Source organism: Salmo salar, chromosome ssa12 (genome assembly GCF_905237065.1).
Source record: "Salmo salar chromosome ssa12, Ssal_v3.1, whole genome shotgun sequence".
In the NCBI taxonomy this organism is placed as follows: Eukaryota; Metazoa; Chordata; class Actinopteri; order Salmoniformes; family Salmonidae; genus Salmo; species Salmo salar.
The window spans coordinates 50,480,108-50,507,867 of NC_059453.1; the positions used below are offsets into that span (position 1 = coordinate 50,480,108).

The window sequence follows — 27,760 nt, forward strand, 5'->3', positions numbered from 1 at the left end:
TGTGTCGCAAAAATATGACGTTCAATGTGGTGACGTGTCGCTGTTGACAGTGGCGTGTACTGCCGTGCTACTGACAGAAATGGCTGTTGATATAACTGTACTGTTCAAAGCTAGTGTCAAAACGGTAAAAACCCGAAATAAAGCTATGGGAGTAGGGTTTGATTTGCCTAAAGATGAAATCTTCAAGAAGAGCAGACCCAAACATGGATTTTCTCCCAAGGCGAAGGAAGTGGTGAGTGACATTCACTGCACAGGTTAACGTTTGCCTTTCTAGCTAACGTTAGTTAATGTAGCTAATTTATTTTAATAAGAGTTGTGTAGAGATGGAAATTGATAGAGTTCGGGTACCGTTATAGCTAATGGTAACTAGCTAACTCGACAGTTAGCTAACGTTAGCCGAGTCAGAGGCTAGCGTGCTAACGACATTAGTCAAACGTATCTCGAAGTCATGAAAGTTAACTACCTAACGTTAGCGAACAACTAGCCAGCTATCTAAAAAGGCCTAGGTCTATGATGTGCTCGCTACTTATGTCGACCTCTAAGTAACCAATAATACTTTGCTCAAACGTTCAGTACTTGGCATGTAACTTAGCTAGCCACCTACTACTTTTTGCATTTGACAGGTTAGTGGTGCGTTCCAGATCGCCTACATACAGTCAGTGTATTCTACTAGCTAGATAGCTACACATTTTCTGCGCAAAAGTGTACAGTCACAGATTGTTGGACTGTTGCCTCATGTCCTTGTGGTTCATGAGACTAACACATTCTTTAGCACAATTTGATTTACTGAGTACCACTCTCCATGTTTTCAAGCATAGGTGTGGCAGCATCAGGTTATGGGTATGCTTGTAATCGTTGCGAATAAAAAAAACGGAATGGAGCCAAGCACAGGCAAACTCCTAGAGGAAACTGCTTTCCACCAGACACTAGGAGATGAATCCAACTTTCAGCAGGATAATAACCTAAAACACAAGGCCAAATCTACACTGGAGATGTAGAAGACCGAATGTTCCTGAGTGGCCGAGTTACAGTTTTGACTTAAATCTATTTGAAAATCTATAGCCAGACCTGAAAATGGTTGTCTTGCAATGATCAACAACCAATTTGACAGAGCTTGAAGACTTTTGAAAATAATAATGGGCAAATGTTAGGCATGGGTGTATTTGGAAATAGCCACGGGATGTTTTTTCAATACTGTTTTGAAATGTTTCTATATATTTTACTACTTGTAGCTAATTTAAGGAAATACCTGCCGTCAACTTGTGCAGTATGTTAGAAGATAAAACAGATTGCGTTCTTCATTTAACCTGTCACATTATTTAGCATTATGAAGCTTACCATAGTTCCCCAGAACAGTTGAGCCAGTCATGTGTTTGTTTGTAAATAACACAACTGGGGAAAGCGGGAGCAGGCGAGTCCAGCTGTGTATTGACAGGGGTCACATTTTCTATTGAATGTCAGGGAATTATCAGGGATGTACAACTATAGTTTTTACTCACAGAAAATACATTAGTGCAACACATTTGGGTAGAAAATAGGTTAATTTTCATCAAATGACAACAGAAGTGCAACGCTACTTAGCTGGCAGCCACACAAGTAGGCTAAATGAGCATACAATGAAAAAGCTAGGTATTCTTTTGCAAAAACGATGTATGGCCATCATATTTCTGTTTATCTTAGGAAAAAAATGTAGCCAGGGACATTTCTTAATGTTTTTCTTAAAGTTTATTGCATTTACCGGAGAAAAGTACGCTGGCTACACTGAGATAAGTTGCTACACATCAGTCAGAGCTCTGTCTGCTGATAGAATGCCTATTTGGGAATTCTCATCCAAGTGGGAGAAGTGCAACTGAAGCACAAAATGAGTCTGATGCCGAGCAGAAATTACAATAAGAAGCATTTTAGATCTGTGTTTACAAAACGCAGCAAGGTATTTATTATGCATTTATTAAAAAAAATCCTGCATGAAAAATGAAGAATTCTGCATTAACATGACCCCTAAATGTTTTACGTACTAGTTGGCTAAGTAAGTGGCTGAATTAATAAGGTGACAGGGCATCATATTGTCTCGTGTTTGAGAAGTCAAATCCCTTTAGATAAGTTATCTTTTGATTTCCTTGCGTTTTTTTCTCCGTTCTCGGCCCATCTGCTCGGCTGTAACACAACAAAATGTGGAATAAGTGGAGGGTATATGAATACTTTCTGAATGCACTGTAGGTAGGGGTAAAGTGACTGGGCAACAGGATTGAAAATAGACAGTACCAGCGTATATGCTGAGTGGGGAAAGTGTGTGGCATCAGTATGCGTATGTGTTGTGGGCATACGGTGCATTCAGAAAGTATTCAAACCCCTTTATTTTTTCCCACATTTTGTTACGTTACAGCCTTATTCAAAAATTAATTAAGTTGTATTTTTCCTCATCAATCTACACACAAAATCCCATAATGACAAAGCAAAAACTGGTTTTTAGAAATGTTGGCAAATGTATTGAAAATAAAAAAACTGAAATATCACATTTACATAAGTATTCAGACCCTTTACCCAGTACTTTGTTGAAGCACATTTGGCAGTGATTACAGCCTCCAGTCTTCTTGGGTATGACACTACAAGCTTGGCACACCTGTATTTGGGAAGTTTCTCGCATTCTTCTCTGCAGATCCTCTCAAGATCTGTCAAGTTGGATGAGGAGCGTTGCTGCACAGCTATTTTCAGGTCTCTTCGGAGATGTGCGATCGGGTTCAAGTCCGGGCTCTGGCTGGGCCACTCAAGGACATTCAGAGACTTGTCCCGAAGCCACTCCTGCATTGTCTTGGCAGTGTGCTTGGGTCATTGTCCTGTTGGAAGGTGAACGTTCACCCCAGTCTGAGGTCCTGAGCGCTCTGGAGCAGGTTTTCATCAAGAATCTCTCTGTGCTTTACTCCGTCCTTTCCCTCGATCCTGACTAGTCTCGCAGTCCCTGCTGCTGATCCTGCCACCACCATGCTTCACCGTAGGGATGGTATTGGCCAGATGATGAGCGGTGCCTGGTTTCCTCCAGATGTGACGCTTGGCATTCAGTCCAAAGAGTTCAATCTTGGTTTCAACAGTCCAGAGAATCTTGTTTCTCATGGTCTGAGAGTCTTTAGGTGCCTTTTGGCAAACTCCAAGCGGGCTGTTGTGTGCCTTTTACTGAGGAGTGGCTTCCGTCTGGCCACTCTACCATAAAGGCCTGATTTGTGGGGTGCTACAGAGATGGTTGTCCTTCTGGAAGGTTCTCACATCTCCACAGAGACTCTGGCGCTCTGTCAGGGTGACCATCGGGTTCTTGGTCACCGCACCGTATGTAGCGTGTGTTGGGTTGTCAGGGTAAGTATGTGTGGGTAGAGTCCAGTGTGTGTGCATGGAGTTAGTGCAAAAATTGGGCCAATGCAGATACTCCGGGTAGCCATTTAATTAACTATTACCTGTCTTGTTTGGTAGTCTTGTGGCTTGGGGGTAGAAGCTGTTCAGGGTCCTGTTGATTCCAGACTTAGTACTTAGTGCATTAGTACCGCTTGCTGTGTGGTAGCAGAGAGAACAGTCTGGCTTGGGTGGCTGGAGTCTGAAAATGTTTTGGGCTTTCCTTGATTAAAGCCAGTTCCAATGTTAGGGGATAGCCTAATAGGAAACACCCAGTGATGGACAGTCCTGATGAGAGGCTGCGTTTCCCCCCCCACATCTTCCTCTTTTTTTTTTTTCTTTCTTTTTTTTACATGTCATTCAAATGCAGTAGGTTGGGGATAGATCCGTGGATCCTAGATCTGTGGCTTTCCTGGACTTTCAGACTCTCACCGCCACATAGTCGCGACCCATCATTGGTGTAGAAATAAAGAGGGCTCATTGAAAGCGACTGGCAAATAGAAGAAGTGCGCCGCATGCAGCGTGACCACTATGCAGAAGTGAGTATCATGGATACAAGCCCTATCAAAGGCACCTTGAAGAACTCCTCTGGATTTCCCCAGGGACGTCAGCTCTTGATCCATACCTGATGTCCCCACCAACCATAGCCAGGAGAAACAAGCCCAGTCACTCAGCTCCACACAACTATGCTTTGTTATGCCTCTCGCACCCCTGTTGCAATGATATTGGAAATGATGGTTTAATGAAAGCAGGGATGCTGATTTGAGGAAACTCAAACCTAGCCTGTGGTGCCCCCCCCCCACCCCCCCATCCCCCGACCCTGGGCCCCCACCCTCCCGCTGTCTCCCCTGTGCTACCGATATCATCTGAAACGATCTTGGTGAACCAATGTTTGGAGAAATTGAAATTTTGGAATGTCCTCACTGCATACAGTTATGTGGTGGTTTTCATCTGCCCCCACCCCCTCATCCTTTTCTCTGTAAGACTTCAGATACAGGATCCATTTTTTTTTCTGTGCGCGAGCCCTCTCTTCACATGTTTGATTCCATAAACATGCTGCAATAACATTTTCTTTCAGCTTTCTAACAATTTCTTGAGGAAAGCCGATCCTCCCAAGAGCCAGTGATTAAAGGTGGAAGATCAAAGCAGAGAAAACATTAAATTAGGTCCCGAGTAACAATGTTGACGGCCGGCCCCTAATGCTGAACAGATGTGGGCGCCCTCCAAGACATGCACTGCCTTCTCAGTTCCCAGTGACACTTCACAAAACAGATAGGGAGGAAAAACTTCAAAGTAAACAAATATAAAGTAGCATGTATGGGTTGTTTTTTTTTTTTCTCTCAAAACTTTACCCTTTGCAGAAAGTGAACATATTTTTTATGGCGAAGCAAAAGGCTTGATGGACTAGTAAGTGTCTGGGGTGCGGTGATCGGGAGGGAATCTTTTACCTCAGGGGTCGGTTTGGGGCACTGTGATCTCAGTTTCACCGCTCTCCTCCTCATCTCCACAGCAGGCTGCTCTTCTCGTGTTTAAATGCAGGAGGTCACCCCGAAATTGTTCCACAATGGACTGCTTTTTACAGTGTTTTCTTTGAATGTCCAAAAAGTGAGGTGATCAGCCAGCACTTAGAAATATGCGTTTATTACCTAACTCGAGCGAGGTAGGGGTTGCCCTCTCATGGCGTATTTTGAAATGGAAATTATAATCCGGTATATTCTCAAAACATTGAGTTACATTTTGATAACCTGGGTCCATTTCAGACTTTATTTTTTCTGTTCGCAAGTGAACTGTGAATGTCTGAGAAATTCCGTAAAACAGTCTCTCCTATTGGGGGGGAAAAACACTTTCTGGCAAAATCTAAAGTTTTGAAGTGCTTACACAGGGCAGTAAATGTGATGCTTTGATGGAATGTAGCTGCTCTAAAATTAGAAAGCCATAGTCTAACTGTTAGGCTAAGAGATAAGGTACAAGCCTAGGCTATATTTGTTGGCCCCATTACCTGAGAATCACACACCTAATTTGAGCAATTGAACAAATCTCTTCACCCCATTTTCTTCCTCTTCTCCCTGTTGACACAGAGCAAGTTTTTGCATGTCACCCCACAATAATTGCCATGAACCTGCATCCGCTGTCATGATCAGTGATTTTTGTTTTGTAGTCTCACTAGTCTTCATTGTCTCCCACAAAGTATTCAAAAAAATATACATCTATATTTCACTCACTCAACTGCAAATGTATTCTCTCACCATCAGGTTGGGATTTGAGGGGATTTACCTGATCTGAATGTCCTGCTAAACACTGTCTTTACCAGTTGGTTTAATCTCTGCTCTGTTTTCACACGGAGGCCAGGAAAATAGAATTTTGAGGCATCAAATGCAAGTGCGGAATACAATCTTATCTAGCATTTCCCCACAGACGTTTCAAGAAAGGGGATTTTGCCAGTTTAGCAACAACAAAAAAAGTGTCAAATATGGAGACGTAAATGCACAAACACAGGTCTGTGGACGAGTGTCAAACTTAGGGGGCAGCGAGATGAAATCCAGATACTTGGCAGACTAAACAGTGTAATTGTAACAAAAATACTGTACTGCTTCAGAGACACAGGCTTTATAGGCAAAATTCAGATTGATATGAGCCATAACGGCATTATTTAATTAAGCAATGAGGCTCATTCCTTGACAAATAGGCCTAGGCCTCATAAGACAATAAGTAATCTATAGGATAATTGATTACTCAAACATTCCCAATTAGGATATTATTTAACTTATCTGTATTAAAATAGGCAGAAAAATGTCCTCAATCACGAACTAGGGAACATCCACTCTCAGGCTCAGGGACATCCAGAACAAACCTTAGAGGGAAAGTGACTTTTCTCAAAACAACTGTTAAAGGTTTCAGGGCTTTTGTAATAGGCCAAACAAAAAGGTGTTGCATAAAAGCTTACTTCATTTAAAAAATAAATATATTTTCACTGCATCAGTTGTTTCCGTACAAATGCTGTTTTGAATTAAAAGAAAATTGTACCTACTCACAGAAGGCTGCGAAGCCAAAACATTTGCGTATGCTATCCCTGATGCAATGAAAATCATTTAAAAATTGAATGAAGTTTTTTTTATGCGACATATTTCTAAGTGCGGACCCATTACACCTTTTTGTTTGTCTGAATTCGCAGGTTTTACGCACCAGCCAAGCTTCTGGGAAAGCGCAATGGTCCCCTTTTTTTAATTTTGTGATAGGCCTACCTGCCTTTTTCACAAAGACACGATAAACATTTAACATGTGTCAAAGAACTAGGCAAACCTAATTGCATTTGGGTAGCCTACATTAGTTTAATCTAGTCTGTTCTACTGTGGGCACCATATATACAGGCCTTGAGGGGAATGTGTCCATCTGTGTGTTTCATTAATGAATCCCTTAAAGTGCAACAAAACCAAACATTAGTGTTGCTCAACTACCCAACAAACAACACAACATTCAGGTTTGTTAGTCATGTTTTCCATTAAAGTTAAAATGAAAGACTGGGCTAAAATAAGTGAAGGGGTAGAGGTTCTGAGGGGAATTCTGATGTGTTCCCAATTTCTTTCTTTCTCAATGAAGCTCGAATATGACATTGTTCACATCCATTGTAGTCAGGAGAGAGCGCTGCTTTGAACAGGATAAACCTCAGAGCCTTTGTTCATCATGTGGACACGTGATGTGGGTTTGTTCAAAAGGAAAATAATGTTTTTAAAAACAGTGATGTGCACAACTTGGATGCATTTGCAAAACAAGATGCTGTTGTTGAGTTTTCAGAAACAATTTACTTGTGGAGGGCAAAAACTGGACATCTGACATTAGAGCAACAGGAGAACAACAGCGGTCTCTTAGTTAAACGTTTACTTTGTTCTTTGTTTATGCTGCATTGAAGTATGTGACTCAAAAAAAGTCAGACTGATGGCATGAAAACTGGTGGACTACCGTACGTCGCTTGGCAGTTGGCCTGGCTAGCTGGTTAGAGGAACACGCTAACTTACGGCCAACATTTTTAACTGAATAAATAAAGCACTTTGAACCACAAAGTGGACCCAGTGGATGGTATTTTGTGGCAGAATTTGCTGTCGTCATCTCATTGAAAACAGTGACATCCGGTATCATCCTGCCGCCATGAGTCTGCTATGTGAACACCGCAGTATTCATAGGCCTAGTTTTAACTAAAACAATAAAACTTATTTTGGTTTTAATTTATTTTTCTCTATTTCTTTTGAAATCTGAGATGTTTAGGAATGTTTGCTGTAGTCCAGATTATTACCCTACAAAATGCACATTCTTTGACAATTTATTTTTTAAAAGCTCCTAGATTGCCTTTGAATGCGAGAGTAGATTATAGATTATTGCCTGTGTTGCTGTGACTGACCAGAAATCTCCATTTCTAATACACAAAGAGTAAGACGTAACAGTGAAACAATCAACGTGGCGACGTCCCCTCCACTGCATAGAGCTTTAAGTGTTTCTCATAGTGTGTTCTTTGAACAATTAGGCTAGTTATAGTCTATAGATCTCAAATCAGATTTGGACAGGCTTCAAAATAGACAGCTAGGGGTCAAGCAATGGAGTCTGGGTGATAATTATCTCAGTTACCTGGTTTTAGTAAAATAAAGAGCCTACCCAGACTGACTTAAGAAAAAATCAGCTGACTAAGCCTTTAAAAAAAATATATATATATATATAATAATGCACTGTGATGGTTTGTTTGCGCTTCGTACAGACTGAGGGGCAGGAGAGAGTGAGAAGATAAAGTGGGGGTCCTTGACGATGATGAGATTAGATGTAGCCCGGCAGACTGTCTCCTCCTGCTGCCTCGCTCCAAACACAACATACGCGCACAAGCACATTCATATACATTCGCATACTTTGGCAGGGACACACACGCACTCTCCTCCAGCCGCAAGCACAAGGCTACCCCCTTCCTCATTGTTTAGGTATTACTAGCTCTTTAGAGTCTTAAGTTACAAGAGCAATTGATCCCGGTGACCCCCTGCAAACCCTGGAGGTTGCAGTGGGAATCTGAGCCCAAATGTATACACACAGGAGACAGATCAACCCCCCCACCCCACCCCAAACCAGCACTCTTGACATCTTCTCTCTTCTCCTCTGTTCTCTCCTGAAAGCCAGTGGGGCTCCAATACTGGCAGCCTATTGCTACCTGCTGGTGAGAAGGTGTGTTACGAAAGCAGAAGAATGTAGCCTATTATTTCAAATAGCACATCAGTAATCTAGTGACTCTGTGTTGTAGGCCAAATTAGCATGATATGGGTTTATAGCTGCGATTTATATAGTGAGTGTCTGGGAGAAGAGGAAAATAAAGACACTCAGGCCCCTGAGGATTGGAGTTGCCCATCCCAGACAGGGCAGACAGCAGACAACAACACAGACAGCAGACAACAACACAGACAGCAGACAACAACACACTCCTGCCTTTCAACCATGGGAACGTTGTGCTTCACTCAACCCCTTCACAAGTGCTATGAACAACGATTAACATTTGACCCCTGATAATTGTATTATTACAAGGGTCGACTCACCGCCACAGCCCTTTACTCGGTTATCTTAAACCTGCTCTGTTCTAATTGCTCTGAAGCAATGTCACACCTCGAGTCATCTATGCTTATTTGCTTTCTAGGAGAGGTGATGGGTTTCAAGCAAATTGTAGCTCTGTATTTATTTATTTTTTTAACCTTTTCTTTTCAAAGTCCAGTCGTTTTCTTCACGTTGATATTTTTAGAGTCGCCATTAGAGACCCAAGACCCAGGTCGTGCTTTACCACTGCAGCAATTTGGTAATTACGGTCATTAGAAGAGAAAAAATGGACCGAAGACGGCGCAGTTTGGCTTTAGAAAAATAATCCCGCTCGCCCTGGGTCTCTGTCACAGTCGAACTCATTGTGTCATTTTCAACATGGCGCTTGTCTGGATTCTCTCATAGGTTTTTTTCTTATTTTTTTTTGCAAACAGAGCCTGCTGTGTGTGTAGTCTGTCCTTCTTGCGCTCCACTCTGTGGATGGGGAAGCAATTAGGGGTTTTTCGATGTTAACCGAATTATAGGAGCAAATATTGGATTCCACCGAGTTTCCTCTGGTTTTCCTGTGCACACATCTTCCCGGACATTTTATCTGTGATACATAGTCGACAGATTATACATTTCAGGCATATTTAAATGTTTTCTGTCAGGGAGCTACAGTGTATAGAAGAGTATAATTTTATTTACATGAGCTAGGCTATTTAACGAGGAAATTGGCAGTTTGAATTTGGTATGTCCTGCCGTAAACAAATATTAATTCATAAAATTCAGAATGGATAGAGCAAGACAGATGGACAAGGTGGCCTGTCACAGTCAGTGAATGCTAAGTTTGGTCATATTAAAGGAAGGCCTAACTTGAGACATGCAAGCAGGGCCTGAAACTAACTCTTTGGTCTACCAGTGAATGAATGAAATCCACCAACCTCTGATGTCTTTGCCGCATTCGGCTGTGCGAGACATCTAATATTGTCATCTTCAACCTAGCGTTGTTCCTTTGGATACACTCATAATGGCTTCCAGTCCACCCATTATGCCATTATTGACTTGAATGGGGACACCCGTTCTATTCGTTCTATTTCTATGGCAGCACATGCAGTACATACATGCATGCATGCATGCATGCATACATACATACATACATACATACATACATACATACATACATACATACATACATACATGCATACATGCATGCATACATACATACATATCCATCCAGTACCAGTCCAGTCAAAAGTTTGGACACACCTACTGAGTCAAGGGTTTCTCTTTATTTTGTACTATTTTCTACGTTGTAGAATAAAAGTGAAGACATCAAAACTATGAAATAACAGATTTGGAATCATTTAGTAAAAGTGTTAAACAAATCAAAATATATTTTATATTTGAGATTCTTTTAAGTAGCCACACGTTGCCTTGATGACAGCTTTGCACACTCTTGGCATTCTCTCAACCAACTTCATGAGTTCGTCACCTGGAATGCATTTCAATTAACAGGTGTGCCTTGTTAATTTGTGGAATTTCTTTATTTTTTTAATGCGTTTGAGCCAATCAGGTGTGTTGTGACAAGGCTGGTATACAGAAGATAGCCCTATTTGGTGAAAGACCAGGTCCATATTATGGCAAGAACAGCTCAAATAAGCAATGAGAAACGACAGTCCATCATTACTTTAAGACATGACAGGGACAAAATCATGAAGAGGAACAGAGATGTGGCCAACAAATAGAGAGCGAGACATGAAGACAGAAGTCTATCAAACGTGTTTTCTCTTCATTTTGACAGATCTCCAACATCACCAAGCTGAAAGACTTTCTGCTGCAGCACAGGAAGGACTATGTGAATGCTGGAAGGTAATCCTCGTCTCAGGTCACCAAACCCTGTCCTTTTTACTGTCTGTTTTCAACAGTGACTTTCATGTGACTATAAGATGTAGGGCTAATCCCTTTTCACATGTTTGGCCTAAAGAAAATCCTCCAGGAAGGGTTCAGCTCTGCCTCCATGTGGATTGGGATGTATCTAACCTTTTGACAACTTGATTGAGCTTTTTCCTCTTTGAAACATCAGTCTCATAAAGGATCAAAAATGGTTTTAACCTTCTCAACCCTAGAGCCTTCATTGTCAAAGAAGTAGATGGCATTAACTAATCACCATAAGCCTAAGCAGTAGTTATATAGGCTTAGGGGCTAAAGTGGCTGGAGCTACTGTCTGTCTGTCTGTCTGTCTGTCTGTCTGTCTGTCTGTCTGTCTGTCTGTCTGTCTGTCTGTCTGTCTGTCTGTCTGTCTGTCTGTCTGTCTGTCTGTCTGTCTGTCTGTCTGTCTGTCTGTCTGTCTGTCTGTCTGTCTGTCTGTCTGTCTACAGAGTTGACTGCAGGCTGTGTTGCAGGCTCTAAGGTCTGACTGGTCTAATTGAGGTGGGTGGTTGGGAAAGGCAGGCGCTGGCACAAGGTCAGTAGCGAGTGGGGTGGTCTTTTGGAGACTCAGTCTAATTGGGTGGAATAATTGAGCTGCAACCAAGTGAAGAGCAAATCACGCCCTGGGACTAATCATAGGCTTCATCTGGTCAAGGCCCCGAGGGCAGTGTGTGCGCGCTCGCAGGGCGGGCCTTGAAAAACGCTTTCACATTTTCTTGCCTTAGTTTAGAGCCAGCAATTTGGATCTATTAGCCCCCCCCCCCCCAAAAAAAAATGTGTGATTAAAAACCTGTCACATGCATTAAAAATGTAATCAATAAAAACATATTATTAGTTTACATGGGAAGAAGTACATTGTGATCTTCCCATAGAATTGACTTAAGTATTTATTAACATTTTTTTATTAAACATTGCAAACACAGGAAAGGTCTGGGTGCCTTTTTCATGTTTCTTTGACAGAAAATGAAAAATGAGCATGTCAGTCATCCCAGAACTTTAATTCTGAGGGAATGATCTATCAGCTGTACGGTAGGAATCCACTAGAGGGCAACATAGGGTTAGCACTTTCATTTAACTGCACAGAATCTGCAGGCCTAGTTTACAGCAGACCTGGGTCCAAATACGATTTGTTTCCTTTCAATTGCTTTGTGTGTTTTGTAGTCTCATCTCGTCAGACCTAACCCGGATGACAGACAATGAGCGAGACCAGATCGACCAGGACGCCCAGATCTTCATGAGAACCTGCTCTGAGGCCATCAAGCAGCTCCGCTCTGAAGGTGTGTGTGTGTGTGTGTGTGAGTCCATTGGGTTGCATGTACTGGACATACTGTATAATACACAATAATAAGAACCCCTTTGTCATTTATTGTCGCCCTTCCAGCTGAGAAGCAGGTCATACCGACACAGATCAGAGAGCACAGGGGGGCAGTCCTTGACCTCATCGAGATATATTTGAGAGGTGGGCTCATTGGCGACGTCACGATATATTTGACGTCAGTGCATATTGTAAGTACTTTGTAATAATGTAGAGAATATCGGATTTGTGTTGATCGTTCCTGTTTGCAGGAGTATGCAAGCTTTACTCCGAGCAGAGGGCTATACGAGTGAAAAGGGTGGTGGACAAGAAGAGACTGTGAGTGTGTTTTAAAAGATTATTTAAAAATATATATATTTAAAATGCTTTGCAAATTGCAATGGAAGGTTAAAAGTAATCAAAAAAATACCATGAGTTATTAATTTATTGACAGAATTCTTGATTTCAGGGACCGTTGAGTTGAATTCTGACAAATTCATAACACATAATTTATTTGTGAATGATTCTTCATTCATTGACAACATTTTGGCAGTAAGCTATCTCCATAATATATGCTGTGACCTTGCCTTGTGTTTTTTTTGGGGGGGGCTTTTAGGAAGCCTGACCTTGTCTTTGGTGTTTTGATATTATTCCAGGTCCAGACTAGAGCCAGAGCACCACCACAGTAGGGTGGCGGTAGAGAGAAGCTCACCGGCGGAGCTGCACAGCGAGGAGAAAACTGCTAAGGAGGAGAGCAGCAGCGGTGGTGAGTACAGAGACCAAGACGAGTTCCCAAAGAGACTCTGGGTGGAAAGAACATCTATTTTGAGTCACTACAGCTGACTATTTAAATGGTGTTTGTCTTTATTACAGCCCCACACATTTCTACATGTAACATGTTATTCTCTCATGGATTTTCATTTATTTACTACTACTGGTATAATCATTTGACATTTAGCGCTATTTGCGCGTGGAAATTTGACAAGTGCCTAAAACTCAAATGTTTGAATGAAAATGGTCAAGTTCTGTATTTAAAATAAAGCAAAACGGATAGAGGTAAAGGGATGGTTATGAAAGCAGGGACTTGATGTTTGTGTGATAAAGGGAAATGGATAGAGCGGAACATAAATGGCTATGACAGTCACAGAAGTGACTTGATGTTTGTGTGATAAAGGGAAATGGATAGAGCGGAACATAAATGGCTATGACAGTCACAGAAGTGACTTGATGTTTGTGTGATAAAGGGAAATGGATAGAGCGGAACATAAATGGCTATGACAGTCACAGAAGTGACTTGATGTTTGTGTGATAAAGGGAAATGGATTGAGCGGAACATAAATGGCTATGACAGTCACAGAAGTGACTTGATGTTTGCGTGAGCTTGAAGTGAAGACGGGGTGTATTTCTCCCTTTTTTTGTTTTCTCCCTGAAGAGCGGAGCGTGACGGAGGTGCCGGAGAACAACGTGAGCCTGTGGGAGGAGGGCCAGGGCCGTGTGGAGGACGAGCTCTCGCCTGAGGAGATGCAGATGGTATGGAACAGAGATGTTGTGTATGCTTCTATGTGCTCTCCCTCTCTCCAATGCATTGTGTTACTTATATTATTGCCTTGATGTTGTTGTCTGATGGGTCAGATTCTACACAGCATTAACAGTACATGTGTTTCACTCTGTCTAGTTTGAACAAGAGAACCAGAGGCTGGTGAGTGAGATGAGCAACCTAGTAGATGAAGTCAGGTGAGTGTTTAATCAGTCCTTCAGACCATTTTTTTTTACCACTACATTCCTAGATATGACTGAGGTGAAGCAAAGGTGAAAAAGACGAGTCAATCTCCTCCCTTTAATGTCTTTCAGGCAAATCGAGGGCAAGGTCGTCGAGATCTCGCGACTCCAGGAGATCTTTGCGGAGAAGGTGCTAATGCAAGTGAGTGACCTCCATTTGGCCATCCCTGAAGGAAAATGCCTCTATTGAAAAGAATGCCCATCCCACTTAATAAAGTGTTATTAGTGTGTGTTACTTATTTCCTGTTGATGCATTGTTCACAGGAAACGGAGATCGACAGTATCCATCAGCTAGTTGTGGGAGCCACTGAAAACGTTAAAGAGGGAAACGAGGACATCCGAGAGGTAATGGCAGGTTATGCTAAACAACCCCAGTAGGTTTCCCTACTCATTATACTGTATATCGTTGTATTTTTACATTACGGCAGTATCCATAGATTTCCATTGGATATAACTTTTATAATCATTTTTTTTTTTACCAAATATTCAGAACTGACTCTTGACACAGCCAGTGATCTGTTTTAGCTCTGTATGTTTCATTGTACGCTTAACTTGTTTCCAGGCCATCAAAAACAATGCTGGATTCCGTGTCTGGATCCTCTTCTTCCTTGTCATGTGCTCCTTCTCTCTGCTCTTCCTGGATTGGTATGACAGCTAACCTCCTGAACCTGGCAGAACCAGGAAGTGACATCAGCCCAGGCCTAGCCCTAAGTGCTTATCACATTGAAGTATATGGTTGGATGGACCTAGGACCAGTTTTCCCTAACCCCCCCACAAAAAACGGACCCCCGACCAGTGCTTTGATGACGAATTCACTACATGTCAACCATACTCGAGCCACTAGAAGTCAGTGTAAACACATGTTACTTGGTAACTCTTCCTGTTCAGCAAAGCACGCTATTGGCTGATTGCAAAGTGCTGTCATCCACCTGCACTGTGTATATATGGGCAATCGGTATCGCATACATACTGACCACTATGCTTGTTATTGCACCAACAGCAACTGTCCTCTGCTGTCTATCAAAGGAAGGAAGTGGTTTCTGAACTATTAGTCTTTATCTGTATTAAGATCTTGATATTGTGTACTTATGATTTGTTGAGATGAAGAAAATGTTTTTTTAAACCCTTGTGGTCTTTCATATGTATTTATTTCAATGGTATGTACACATTTAGAAGAAATGAGATAATTAAGCAATAAAGCCTGATGGGGTGTGGGATATGGCCAATATACCAAGGCTAATGGCTGTTCTTAACCACGACGCAACGCGGAGTGCCTGGATACAGCCCTTAGCTGTGGTATATTTTATTTGTCATACCACAGCTTTCAGCCAATCAGTATTCAGGGCTCGAACCACCCGGTTAATAATTACTAATATACCATGAGTTAAGGCTAAGCTCTTGCAGATGGGATATTTTCAAGAATAGTTATTGAGTTACAATGAGCATGTAAGCCTTTTGTTTGTGTGAAGATAGTGGTTATGATCAATCAATGGGAGTATTTATGTGTTGGTATAACTCCACTTTGCACTTACACTGCTTGTGTAAAACCTGGTCCTAACACCAATAAAATGAAGCACTGCTTGTGAATGACATTTTCCATTTTTTTTTCTTATTTCCCCAAATTACAGCAAGAAATCCACACTTTCACTAGTTGATATATTATATGCATTGTACTCAGCCATTCTCTAGTCTAGTTCATGGCAAAACAATAGTATCCAGATTACATGCGGATCTAGAAATCTGGGCCTATGGCATGAACTACGATCCAAAGAATTGGCTTTGGAAATGAGCATGAAGGAACTTCATCTCTTTTTTTTACATATGATGGATTATTCTAAGGTTGATGTGAAATGTGTGCATTTTAATGGATATTTGGTTGACAGTTCAAAGCAAATCCATTTTCTTCAATTGTCCCCCAAAAAACAGCATCAAATGTACTTCTGTTTAAGTCATTGTATCGTTGAAAGAACTAAAATTACACCTTTTTCTTTCTTTCTCTAAAGCAATGAAGATTTCTCCTGACAAAGATGTTGTTTTTAGAGTTGCACTGCACGCTTCCCTCAGTCTGGTATATCTGTATGACTTGACTGCCTTTTAGGGTGACTGACAACTACAGAACCCTGTTCAATGGCATTACACGTTACATTCAAGATCAATGCAAAAACATTCAGTATCAACAACAAGACATGGGATATACTATGCAGTGACAATAAGCATTCAAATGCTTTCTGAAGACCTTGACATAGTGCCTGATCAGTGTCCACAATAAAGGTGAGCTCTACAGACAAATATAGTGAGCGTCATGCCAGGGCTGTGTTCAGAATGGCACAGCGTTGCAAAGTGTTTTGAAACGGAAACAGAAAATGGGCATTTCTTATTGGACAAGTTTAGGTAGTATCTCCCTGTTTCAAAATGTGTTCCCCTGTTTCGTGCTTACTGAACAAGACTTAAATTAAATTAAAACTCCTCTACGCATTGGAGTCATTTGACTTCCAAAACATCAATAGGACATGACTTTTGCATTATATTAAGATTTTAGATCATCAAAATGCATCTTCAAGTGAGTCATACCCCATTCATCCACAAATAGGGGATGCAAAACCATCAAGGAGGATAATTTTTTTTTTTTATCAGTTATTTTAGATGGATCTCAAGGGCTAAACGGGACATTCTCTGACAGTACTTCATATGTATTTTTGTAATAAAGACAGTCTGCTTGTGTGAAATGCAGAAGCCTTGCAAAGTCATGCGTGCATGTGTGGTTAATCCAGCTCCACAGACACTAGATGGTTGTCAGTTTATATTTGGGTTACGGAGATTTTATTCCCCATTTTACGTTTGTGTAAAAATATGTTTTGTCAACGAGTATGTGGCAAGACATGTCTGTGTTTGCCCCTCAAATAATTTTAACTAACCGCGGATGCTATTCAAGCAAAACCAATATCCCTCCAACCCCTGTTCCAGTCTGTGCTTACACAAAGGCATCTGTAAAATAATTGAACTGATTAAAACAATACTTTTTCTGATATATTGCAGTTCTACAATAACAATTAAAACTGGTGCAGCTCAGGAACAATAATTTTAGCTCGAATGCTTTTCCAGATTTGGAGTTTGCCTGAATGGCACCGCGTATCCTTTTTTCACAGGGCTAGATGGTGATCCTAGTACAGAAGGGTGCAATGTTACAAAACGCTGAGATAGAAATACATTTTGTAGCACACATATGATTAGCGCTCACGTAGAATTGGGCATCAGGTCGGCTCTATTCATTGCAATTGTATCTGTAACATTCTTAACGTTTCACCTCTCTGAATACAGCCCAGTGTATTAGGCCAGCTTCTGGTGGGTCTCGGTCTCCTGCTGGGTGACCTTCTCCTCTGACATGACGGTCATCCACGGGGACACGGACCGGGTGATGGTCTGCTTGGCCATGTTGTAGTGGTTGATGATGGTGAAGAGACGCCCGCGCCCACCAGGGGGGTAGTAGCCGTATATCCCAGTCGGCATGCACCGACCTTGCTGCGAGAGAGAGAGAGAGAGAGAGAGAGAGCGATTTCGCATAGGAACAAGGGGCAGAACTCTAAAAATGTTGACAAGATAAGACCTGGAAGTGCTTGTGAAAACCTGTCTTGTTGTCGTTACTGAAAAGAAGCTAACATCAAGGTGCCAATAATAAAGAGAAAGGAGAATTGATTCAAGTTCTGTCTTGCAAGTGCAATTGTATGCTGCATTTTTTTTTAAAGACGGTCTTCATTGTTACCTACAAGAGGCATCCCACTGGGCAAACACTGGTTGTTTCAACATAATTTATCAATGCATTGTGATGTGGAAAAATACATTAGATAAAAAAATATATCATCCACCAGCACTGTTTTCATCTTATTTCAACCAGCGTTGTAATAAGAGTAAAACTTCATTACAGTAACTAAACCTGACGAACAGGTTGTTACGTCAATCTAATTTCAACATAATCTTCAGAACTATGTATACATTGAAATTGTGTTAAATTACACAAAGAAACATTGGGTGGTTGAAATTGTATCATTTTATATATGATTAGACATTTTATTTCACCATGTTTCAATGTTGAGAGTCAAATTGTATGTTTTAATCAACATCATTGTTTCAACGTTACGCCATCAACCTAAATAAAGAGCTATATTGACATAAAATGTGAAGCCACAGTCCAAGAATTCCTTCCTGAACAGTGAGTACTGGTATATGAGGGGTAGAACAAGTCTACCATCCAAATGCATACTATACAGTGCATTCAGAAAGTATTCAGACCCCTTCCCTTTTTCCAAATGTTGTTACGTTACAGCCTTATTGTAAAATATATTACATTTTAAAACAATCCTCATCAATCTAAACACAATACCCCATAATGACAAAGCGAAAACAGGTTTTTAGAAATGTTTGCAAAAATAATAATACCTTCATTTACATAAGTATTCAGACCCTTTTGCTATGAGACTCAAAATTGAGTCAGGTACATCCTGTTAACATTATTAACATTCTTAAGATGTTTCTACAACTTGATTGAATTCTACCTGTTGTAAATTAAATTGAATAGACCTGATTTAGAAAGGCACACACCTATATAAGGTCCCACAGTTGACAGTGCATGTCAGAGAAAAAGCCAAGCCATGGTGTCGAAGGAATTGTCCGTAGAGCTCCGAGACAGGATTGTGTTGAGGCACAGATCTGGGGAAGGGTATCAAAACATTTCTGCAGCATTGAAGGTCCCCAAGAACACAGTGGCCTCCATCATTCTTAAATGGATGAAGTTTGGAACCACCAAGACTCTTCCGAGAGCTGGCCGCCCGGCCAAACTGAGCAATCGGGGGAGAAGAGCCTTGGTCAGGGAGGTGACAAAGAACCTGATGGTCACTCTGACAGAGCTCCAGTGTTCCTCTGTGGAGATGGGAAAACCTTCCAGAAGGACAACCATCTCTGCAGCACTCCACCAATCAGGCCTTTTATGGTAGAGTGGCCTGATGATGGAAGCCACTCTTCAGTAAATGGCACATGACAGGCTGCTTGAAGTTTGCCAAAAGGCACCCAAACGTCTCTCAGACCATGAGAAACAAGATTGTCTGGTCTGATGAATCCAAGATTGAACTCTTTGGCCTGAATGCCAAGCGTCACATCTGAAGGAAACCTGGCATCATCCCTACGTTGAAGCATAGTGGTGGCAGCATCATGCAGTGAGGATGTTTTTCAGCGGCAGGAACTGGGAGACTAGTCAGGATCGAGGGAAAGATGAACGGAGCAAAGTACAGAGAGATCCTTGATGAAAATCTGGTCCAGGCACTCAGGATCTCAGACTGGGAAGAAGGTTCACCTTCCAACAGGACAACAACCCTAATCACACAGCCAAGACAATGGAGGAGTGGCTTCGGGACTCTCTTCGGGACTCTTCGCCCTGCCAGAGCCCGGACTTGAAGCCGATCGAACATCTCTGGAGAGACCTGAAAATAGCTGTTCAGTAACGCTCTCCATCCAATCTGACAGCGCTTGAGAGGATCTGCAGAGAAGAATGGGAGAAACTCCCCAAATACAGGTGTGCCAAGCTTGTTGCGTCCTACCCAAGAAAACTTGAGGCTGTAATCGCTGCCAATGCTGCTTCAAAAAAGTGCTGAGTAAAGGGTCTGAATACTTATGTAAATGTGATATTTCAGTAAATGTTTTGTATTAGTTAGCAAAAATGTCTAAAAACCTGCTTTTACTTTGTCATTATGGGGTATTGTGTGTAGATTGATGACGGAAAAAAACCTATTTAATACATTTTAGAATAAGGCCGTAACGCAACACAATTTGGAAAAGGTCAAGGGGTCTGAAAAAGTCAATACTTTCTGAATGCACTGTAAGTACCCTGCTTGACTTGGGAAACAAGCTGTGTACGTTTCGGCTGAGCTATCATGTCAACATGTTTAGACATTGATCAGCTTCCATACTCATTTGCATCGACTGCCTACATAACATCGAATAGTTAAAAGTAACTAACTTTTCTTACACAAGTGTATATGGGCCGAGAATAAGGCAGAGAATAATAATAAAATACGACAGGAGCACACTTTCAATGTTCAAAATACAGCAGAGAGCATAATTTTGTTTCTAAACGTTTATAAAAAAAAAATAACTGTGGATTAAGTTTTATGACAACAACATACAGGTAACTGCCAAAAAAAAAGAGGAAACACCAACATAAAGTGTTTTAATAGCCCCAGAGCCTATGATTTCTTAATCGGGCCACTTATAATGAATAACATATATAAAAAAAACAATATCCAAAGGTAAAAGTGTTCTACTAATATCATGAATTTGGCATCCCATTTACTGGGCTAATGGTAACTACTTGTAAACTTCGAAAGATCCAATCAACCATGGACGAACGATAGTATGCCATGAACCAATGATTGTCCTTTGGGCAAATCAGATGTCAACGTAGCCTACATAAACCCAACCTCACTACGAATTTACTTTCACATACAGCTTGTGTAAGAAACGTTAGTTACTTTCAACTATAATATCCGCCGATATTAACCTTTTACCGATGTATTTGTATCGCCGTTTAATCCACCGAGAATGACCGATATAAAATGCGGAGATTTTTTTTATATATATATTTTTAAATAGAATGACATTTTTGTTGTTGCATTTTATTATTTGTCCTGAGGAGGGCACTCTTCGCATGGCTATAAGCCATCTTGCCTTGGTTCGCTACAGCAAGACTGGACACTACCACCCTACACAAAGATACAGTCCTTTAGTGAAGCCAGCGAAATCTGGTGTTATATTTGCAAAGGGTATTCCTCAAGCTCTGTCATTCAAATTTTTTCAGAGACACTAAAAAAAAACATATCAGGTTACAAAGTAGCGCTTCGTATCTACGTTTTGATGTATGGATTCATTGTCACTTGATAGGCACTGGTTCAAATTCACGTTTCACTAATCGCCATTTCCATGACGCGTGCTAGCTAACTAACTAGCCAGATAACTAGCTGTGTGATAATACTTGACGCCATTCATGGAGGGTTGGTGATATCTAGGATCCTTAGGACATACATACGCTAAACCCGAATCTTAATCATTTTAAATGTCAACTTCAATGGAGTAGGGACAACCCAAGGATTCCAGATAGCAAGGACCTTTCACTGAGGCAACTCTGTGTCCGCGGCGCATTTTGTGATTGATATTTTTCTTTTCAAGTGACAACTACCAGAATTCAGTGGCTATAGCCTTACAATTGATGAAAACATAGCTAAATAGCATACATTGAAAACTTGTCCTATGTCGTTTTCCAGCTGGCTAGCATGAGGCCGCTCAGTTTTCAGAGCCTTGGGGGAAAATATTTTTGCTGGAATCAGCGCAGTTTATCTTCCTTTCACTAGAGTAACAGTTTTCCCATTAAATAATCTCAGCTTTCTGGTGCACCTAAATTCTATGTGGCATTTCATTAATGTAATTTCCTCCAAATTTAAGAAATCAGATTTCTGAGTATCGTTGTTGGGCTGTTTTAAGCACAATCCATACAGAAAAATGTTATTTTTATTCTCGCTATAATAATAGACATATTGGCAGATATGTGTTATCGGCAAATATGTCCACTAAAATTGGAATCGATATCGGATCCAAAAATCCCATATCGGTCATGCTCTACTTTCAGCTATGCAGTGTGTGCTGCCATCCTGTTAGAAGGTAACAGATAATTTTATTACAATGGTTAAAATGGATTTTCATTGTGTTCCGTGGTGTTATTCGCCCCCTAGTGGAGCGTTCTGGTACTTGGAAAGACTGTACGCAAACAGGAAGTATAGAATTCGTTCTGCACGACGCTACGGTGCAGGTCTTTCGGTGTAGCTATTTCTTGTCACGCTTCAGCCTCGGAAAAATATTTGTTTGTAAAGTTCGATTCAAGCATTTAGCTAGTGATGATAATCTTGTTATTGATAGAGTTGCTTACATATCAATGTTGGTTGGTTGTATTTTCATGTACGCCGTCAGCTGTATTACTTTGCTCGTGAGTCATGCAAACGAATTGTAAAACATACAATACTGAAGTTTTGTTACTGTTTCTAGAGTAATATGCTTTGTTATTCTACAGAGATGGTTGTACACTATTAGAGTAATGAAAGGGCAATTCAAGGGCAGAATACAGTGTCATTTAGGTACGCAAAAGAGTATGGAAGCTGATCAATGTCTAAATGTGTTAACATAGCTCAGCTGAATCGAACACAGCTTGTTTCCAAAGCTAAACATGATACATAGATGTATGAATATGGATGGTAGACTTAGTCTCACTGAAGTGTATTACTCCTTATATTCCAGTAGGAGTCCGTGTTCAGTCAGGAATTATTGGACTGTGGCTTCACATTTTATTTAAATATATCTATTTAATTCGGTTGATAGAATGATGTTGAAACAATGACGTTGATTCAAATATAATTTTACTATCAACAGTGAAACAGGGTCAAATGTCTAATCAAATATGAAATTCTACATAATTTCAACCACCCAATATATATTGATGGGGTGGCAGGAAGCGTATTGGTTAGAGCGTTGAACTAGTAACCGGAAGGTTGCGAGATGGAATCCCTGAGCTGACAAGGTAAAAATCTGTCGTTCTGCCCCTGAACAACCCACTGTTCCTAGGCCGCCATTGAAAATAAGAATTTGTTCTTAACTGACTTGCCTAGGTAAATAAAGATTTAAAAAAATAAACATTTCTACATAGAACTGTCAATGCAATTTCAACATATACATAGTTCTGATGATTATGTTGAAATTAGATCGATGTAACAACTTGTTAATCAGGTTAAGTCAATGGATTTAAGTTGAAGTTTTACCCTAATTTCAATGTTTACAATGCTGGTTGAAATGCGATGGAAAACATTACTGGGCCCGGTTTCCCAAAAGCATCTTAAGGCTAAGTTAATCATGAGACGTTTCCCAAAACTGTCTTTATTAACATGGCACTTGAAATTGCTCGTAATCTTACTCCTGCCTCAGACCCCTCGTAGAACAGCTAAGTGCATCATTACATCACCGTTTACCCACTTTACACACAGAAAATCCCAGCTAAACAGAATGAATATGTTTATCTGTCTCTCTGTGACCACCGAAAACATCATAGTTGAATGACCTAAAAAGTGTGCAATGTTTTAAACAAGCAAAGCAAGGATACATTAGATTTTTTTTAATGAAAACTGAAATGGCATAATCTAGCTATTATATAATTAGGTTAAATGTTGACAGCACTTTCATGTGCAATTGATAGACCTACCTAGTATTAAGCCATTGGGCTACATCTGAGTCTATTCCATATTCGTATCTATTAGGCCTATAGGCTACTATTATCTAGAATCTGACGCATTTCGTTGTAGTCTAACCAATAACCTAAAGGTCAACATATTAGGTCTATAGCAAAGTCGCTTAACTTGCTACTTCATGTTTAATTATTTTAATTGTTTAATGATTTAATTGTAAAATATCTGTTAGGCCTACTTGAAGCCCAATTCCTACCTGCCATTAGGCTACAATGATTTGTTGAGCAATTACGAAAACCATTGTCATAATATCCTATTTTTAGGTCAAGCTGATATTGTCTATAGCGAGCGAATGACTTTTATTCATTCTTGCTCACAGTTTAGACAAACTGAAAAATTCAGATTTTACTCAATCAAAGATTGCTTACAAAAATGGTACGAGTAAACACTTAGAATACATAACAAACATAATCCAAACACTTACTTACATAATAGACTACAGATCATTTATTCTCATGATGGGAAAACTATTGTGTAAAAAATAGCCATAAATAATTTAAGAGCAATAGGGAGCTCTTTAGCCTATATTCTGGAATCATTCTCAGCACGGGGCAGCTCCTGAAGCGACTCAGTTAAGTTTCACTTTGTAACGAGTGCACTGGTGGTGTTTTGGGAAACGGGTGTGACATCTTCAATGTTATTTTTATGATGCATATTTAAGCCTAAATAATAAGCCTAAATTCCATCGCTATCGGGAAACCGAGCCGAGGTTGATGACTTTTTGTCAAATCCAATGCCTTTTCCACATTGATTCCACGTCACAATACGCTGACAAATAACATTTAAACAACGTTGATTCAACCAGTGTGTGCCCAGTGGGATGCTTACTGCAGTTGCTTACCGTGTACATGAAGCCATCTGGACAGGGCTGCTCATACTGGTAGACTTTATAGACCACCAGAAACATCACGCAGACCAGAAATGCCAAAGCACAAATCACCAGCAGAGTGACCTAGGAAGATGAGAGACACAAACATCATCTCTGGGTTGGGTTACTGATAGGTCACACTATGCCCAAGCCCAAATCAATCCCTAGACGGCAAGCCACTAGATACTACTCTGTGGTAGATTACTGAACTAGATGGGTGTAAGAAATATGACAGAATCTCCATTTGCCCAACCACAGGGATAGGTGGAGTTATTACTATTTCGCCTCCACCAATCCAATTCTTTCATGGCCCGTATTTATAAAGCGTCTCAGTAGAAGGTGTAGGTGTGCTGATCCAGGAACAGTTTTCCCTTTTAGATCATGATGAATAAGATTACATTGACAGGGGGCGATCTGATCCTAGATCAGCTCTCCTACTCTGAATCACTTTATGAATACGGGGCCAGAGGGCTAATTGCACCTATCGTATTACTTCAGCTCTACGAGGACTCATCAAGACATGTCTAAGGGGTTGATTAGGGAACAGGTATTGGACATTAGACCGAACAGAGTGAGACACATGATGTCTTTAAAAGAATAAAAGTACATTGCACTGACATCTCCAGGGTATTATGCAATGGCTACAGGTGCTTCGAGGAACTGAGGAGGCGGGGAGTGGGAGAGAGTTGTCGGGAAAATCACTTTGTCAAATATGCCAGCCACAGTTATGTATTCATAAAGCGTCTCAGAGAAGGAGTGCTGTACTAAGACCCGTATAATAAAAAAGGCAAAACTGGTCCAAGGTCAGCAATCCTACTCTGGGACACTTTATAAATATGGTACCTGATTTTGTCTTGATCACGGGCCCAAACTTAGTGTATTATATCATCGATTTTTTTATTGACACCGAGGTTTACTAAGAGTTCCTTCTGATTTTCCAGGATGTAGATGATGTCATATTTCTCTATTAGAGTTAGAAACATCTTGCGGAAATCATTAAAGAATTGATATCAAGGGCTGCTATGCAAAACCAGCATGGAGCCAGAGAAGAAAGAAACCATGTAGGGAATGTTACTTTCAACTACAGTGTGCATATTGCCTACAGAAAAGTAAATGTCTTGCCCTATCTGATAACGGATTATGCCTTAAGACTTCGGATACAAAGATATCAGCATAGCGAGCTGGAAAATACCACAAAGAGCATTTCAGCGCTACAGATATAGCAATCAATTGTGCTATGGGATGTCATGGAATGCATTCGCACCAATGTTTTTGATGGACCACTCTTAGATAGTGAGCAGGTATGGCTTCTTCAGGTGATATGTAGCCGAGCAATTTGCTTCTCAAAGACCTCTATGTAAGCTCATCTGTTGCTGACATGCTATGTTGTTGTCTTTAGGTCTCTCTTTATGTACTGTTGTGTTGTCTCTCTTGTCGTGATGTGTGTTTTGTCCTATATTTTTATTTTATTTATTTTTAATCTCAGCCCCCGTCCCCGCAGGAGGCCTTTTGGTAAGCCATCATTGAAAATAAAAATGAGTTCTTAACTGACTTGCCTAGTTAAATAAAGGTTAAATAAAAAAATTGAGTGAGACACGACAATTACAAGGCCATTGCCATGGCAACAGTTGAATTAATCAAGGGGGGCTTGGGTATCTTACTTTAAGTCGCTCAGAAACCCCTTCGATGACGCTTATTGAGAATGTTGCTATCTTGGGGGAGTGCAGCTTGCTCTTCTTGTGCTCTCCATCATAGTCTGTTTTGGTCTTTACCACCACCTGAAACACAATGGCAAATGCCAAGATGTAAATGAATAATGTTGATCATAGGCCTGCATGAAGGTGTAACATTTTTAGTCTATTTCCTTCATGTGTGTAACGTGAATAGATTGATAGATTTTTATTTGAGGCTATTGACAAAATAGTGGTTACATTGACACGTTTATTTCTATTGGATCCTTAGTTGGTCACATTCATATTATTTCATCCTGTAAAGAAAACAACTCCATAAAAACATTGACGATGGGTAGAGTAGATATATTGCACCAATAGGCTTTCAATTCACTTGAATAAATATTACCTTGTCGAGTACAGGGAACTGCAGTTGACTGGCATCTAAGGGTGTTATGAGGGGAATGGAGTCGAATCCATCATCTGAGACGGTTTTGGCGTTGTTTTTGTCACTTAAATTATTCCCCAATTTAACCATTTTTCGACACGATAGGGTGTAAAACCTGTTCGGAGAAGGACAGGGCGTTTAATAGTGACTGTGTGACGAATACATGTAGGCCTATGCGTCGTCTAAATTATGAATGGCATATGATTGTTTTAGTTTTATCTTAACGTAGCCAATCATTCCTGAGCTGAAACAAAAACACACCTGCATATCAAACACACTGCAATTGATAACATAGATATGCAACGTGGATTATTTTGTTAATTTCATTATAGGATAGCAGAAGGAGCGCTCGCAAATAAAACACTCTTTGTAGTATCCTTTGGATGTTACTTTCAATTAGCACTATTTATGATAATAAGAACGATAAACCTGTATATAACATTGACTAATACATCAACCCTTACCTGCTAACGTTTTTTATTTTAATCCTTGTTGATGTTGTTGTCCTATTTTATTGTTATAACTGAGACCGCCGGTGTAGGTGTGACTCAGCCGATTTAAGATGTTGTAGATGCACAAAATGGTCAAGCTCTCGTTGATGCTCTTCAAAGGCGGTCCCTCCGAGCGGATGCTGCTGCTGGCAGCCAAGTGATGTAACAACATTAGCCTACATCCCATGCATAGGCTACACACGAGATAACACATGGGAGCAGGTCTAGGGAGATAATGGTTTTACATCTAAACTTTGAAAGACTATTTTAAATCTAATCAGAAGAAAGAAACATTGATAATGAGCTGAACATTTAATAAAAAATGTTTTCGAATGCCCCGCAAAGAAGGTAATATATTGGTAGATGGGTAAAAATATATATTTTTAACCTGACAATGAATATCACTTTGAGCATGGTGAAATTATTAATCAAGCTTTGAATGGTATATCAATACACCCAGTCACTACAAATATACAAGCGTCCTTCCTAAATCAATTACCGGAGAGGAAGGAAACCGCCCAGGGATTTCCTTGGTGACTTTAAAACAGTTACAAAGTTTAATGGCTGCGATAGGAGAAAACTGAGGATGGATCATAACAGTGTAGTTACTCCACAATACTAACCTAATTGACAGAGTGAAAAGAAGGAAGCCTATAAAAAATATTCCAAAACATGCATCGTGTTTGCATCAAGGTACTAAAGTAATAGAGCAAAGAAATTGCCAAAGCAATTCACTTTTTCTCCTGAATACAAAGTGTTATGTTTGGGCAAATCCGATACAACACATTACTGAGTACCACTCTCCATATTTTCAAGCATAGTAGTGGATGCATCATGTTATGGGCAGTGGCGACCCGTCATTCAGGGCAGGAATGGGAATGTTATGTTGGCATTAATACGTGTCACATATCAGTTTGCAAAAACACAAACATGGTCTCATTTTTGTTTTACTGAGTAAGGCAGCTCCAAAATGCAGGTGTTTCAGCCTAGCTCTGTGCTTTATGTGGTGGTGGGGCAGCCAGCGGGAGATACAGAG

General features: G+C 40.5%; 2 protein-coding genes across 2 annotated transcripts; one reads left to right on the plus strand and one right to left on the minus strand.

The window, feature by feature from the left end:
* Window positions 1-15,510, plus strand: stx18 (syntaxin 18). Its single transcript, XM_014132061.2, has 11 exons — window positions 1-232; window positions 10,718-10,785; window positions 12,007-12,122; window positions 12,227-12,304; window positions 12,412-12,478; window positions 12,796-12,905; window positions 13,572-13,669; window positions 13,815-13,873; window positions 13,991-14,060; window positions 14,183-14,263; window positions 14,481-15,510. Exons 1-11 carry the CDS (start codon window positions 80-82, stop codon window positions 14,574-14,576), a joined length of 996 nt encoding a protein of 331 aa, XP_013987536.2. The 5' UTR covers window positions 1-79; the 3' UTR covers window positions 14,577-15,510.
* On the minus strand, window positions 15,506-26,881 carry LOC106565203 (neuronal vesicle trafficking-associated protein 1). The gene is made up of 5 exons (XM_014132063.2): window positions 26,698-26,881; window positions 26,195-26,348; window positions 25,777-25,893; window positions 24,089-24,199; window positions 15,506-17,437 (listed from the first exon to the last, which is right to left on the minus strand). Exons 2-5 carry the CDS (start codon window positions 26,321-26,323, stop codon window positions 17,246-17,248), a joined length of 549 nt encoding a protein of 182 aa, XP_013987538.1. The 5' UTR covers window positions 26,324-26,348; window positions 26,698-26,881; the 3' UTR covers window positions 15,506-17,245.
* Window positions 26,882-27,760: the final 879 nt, after the last annotated feature.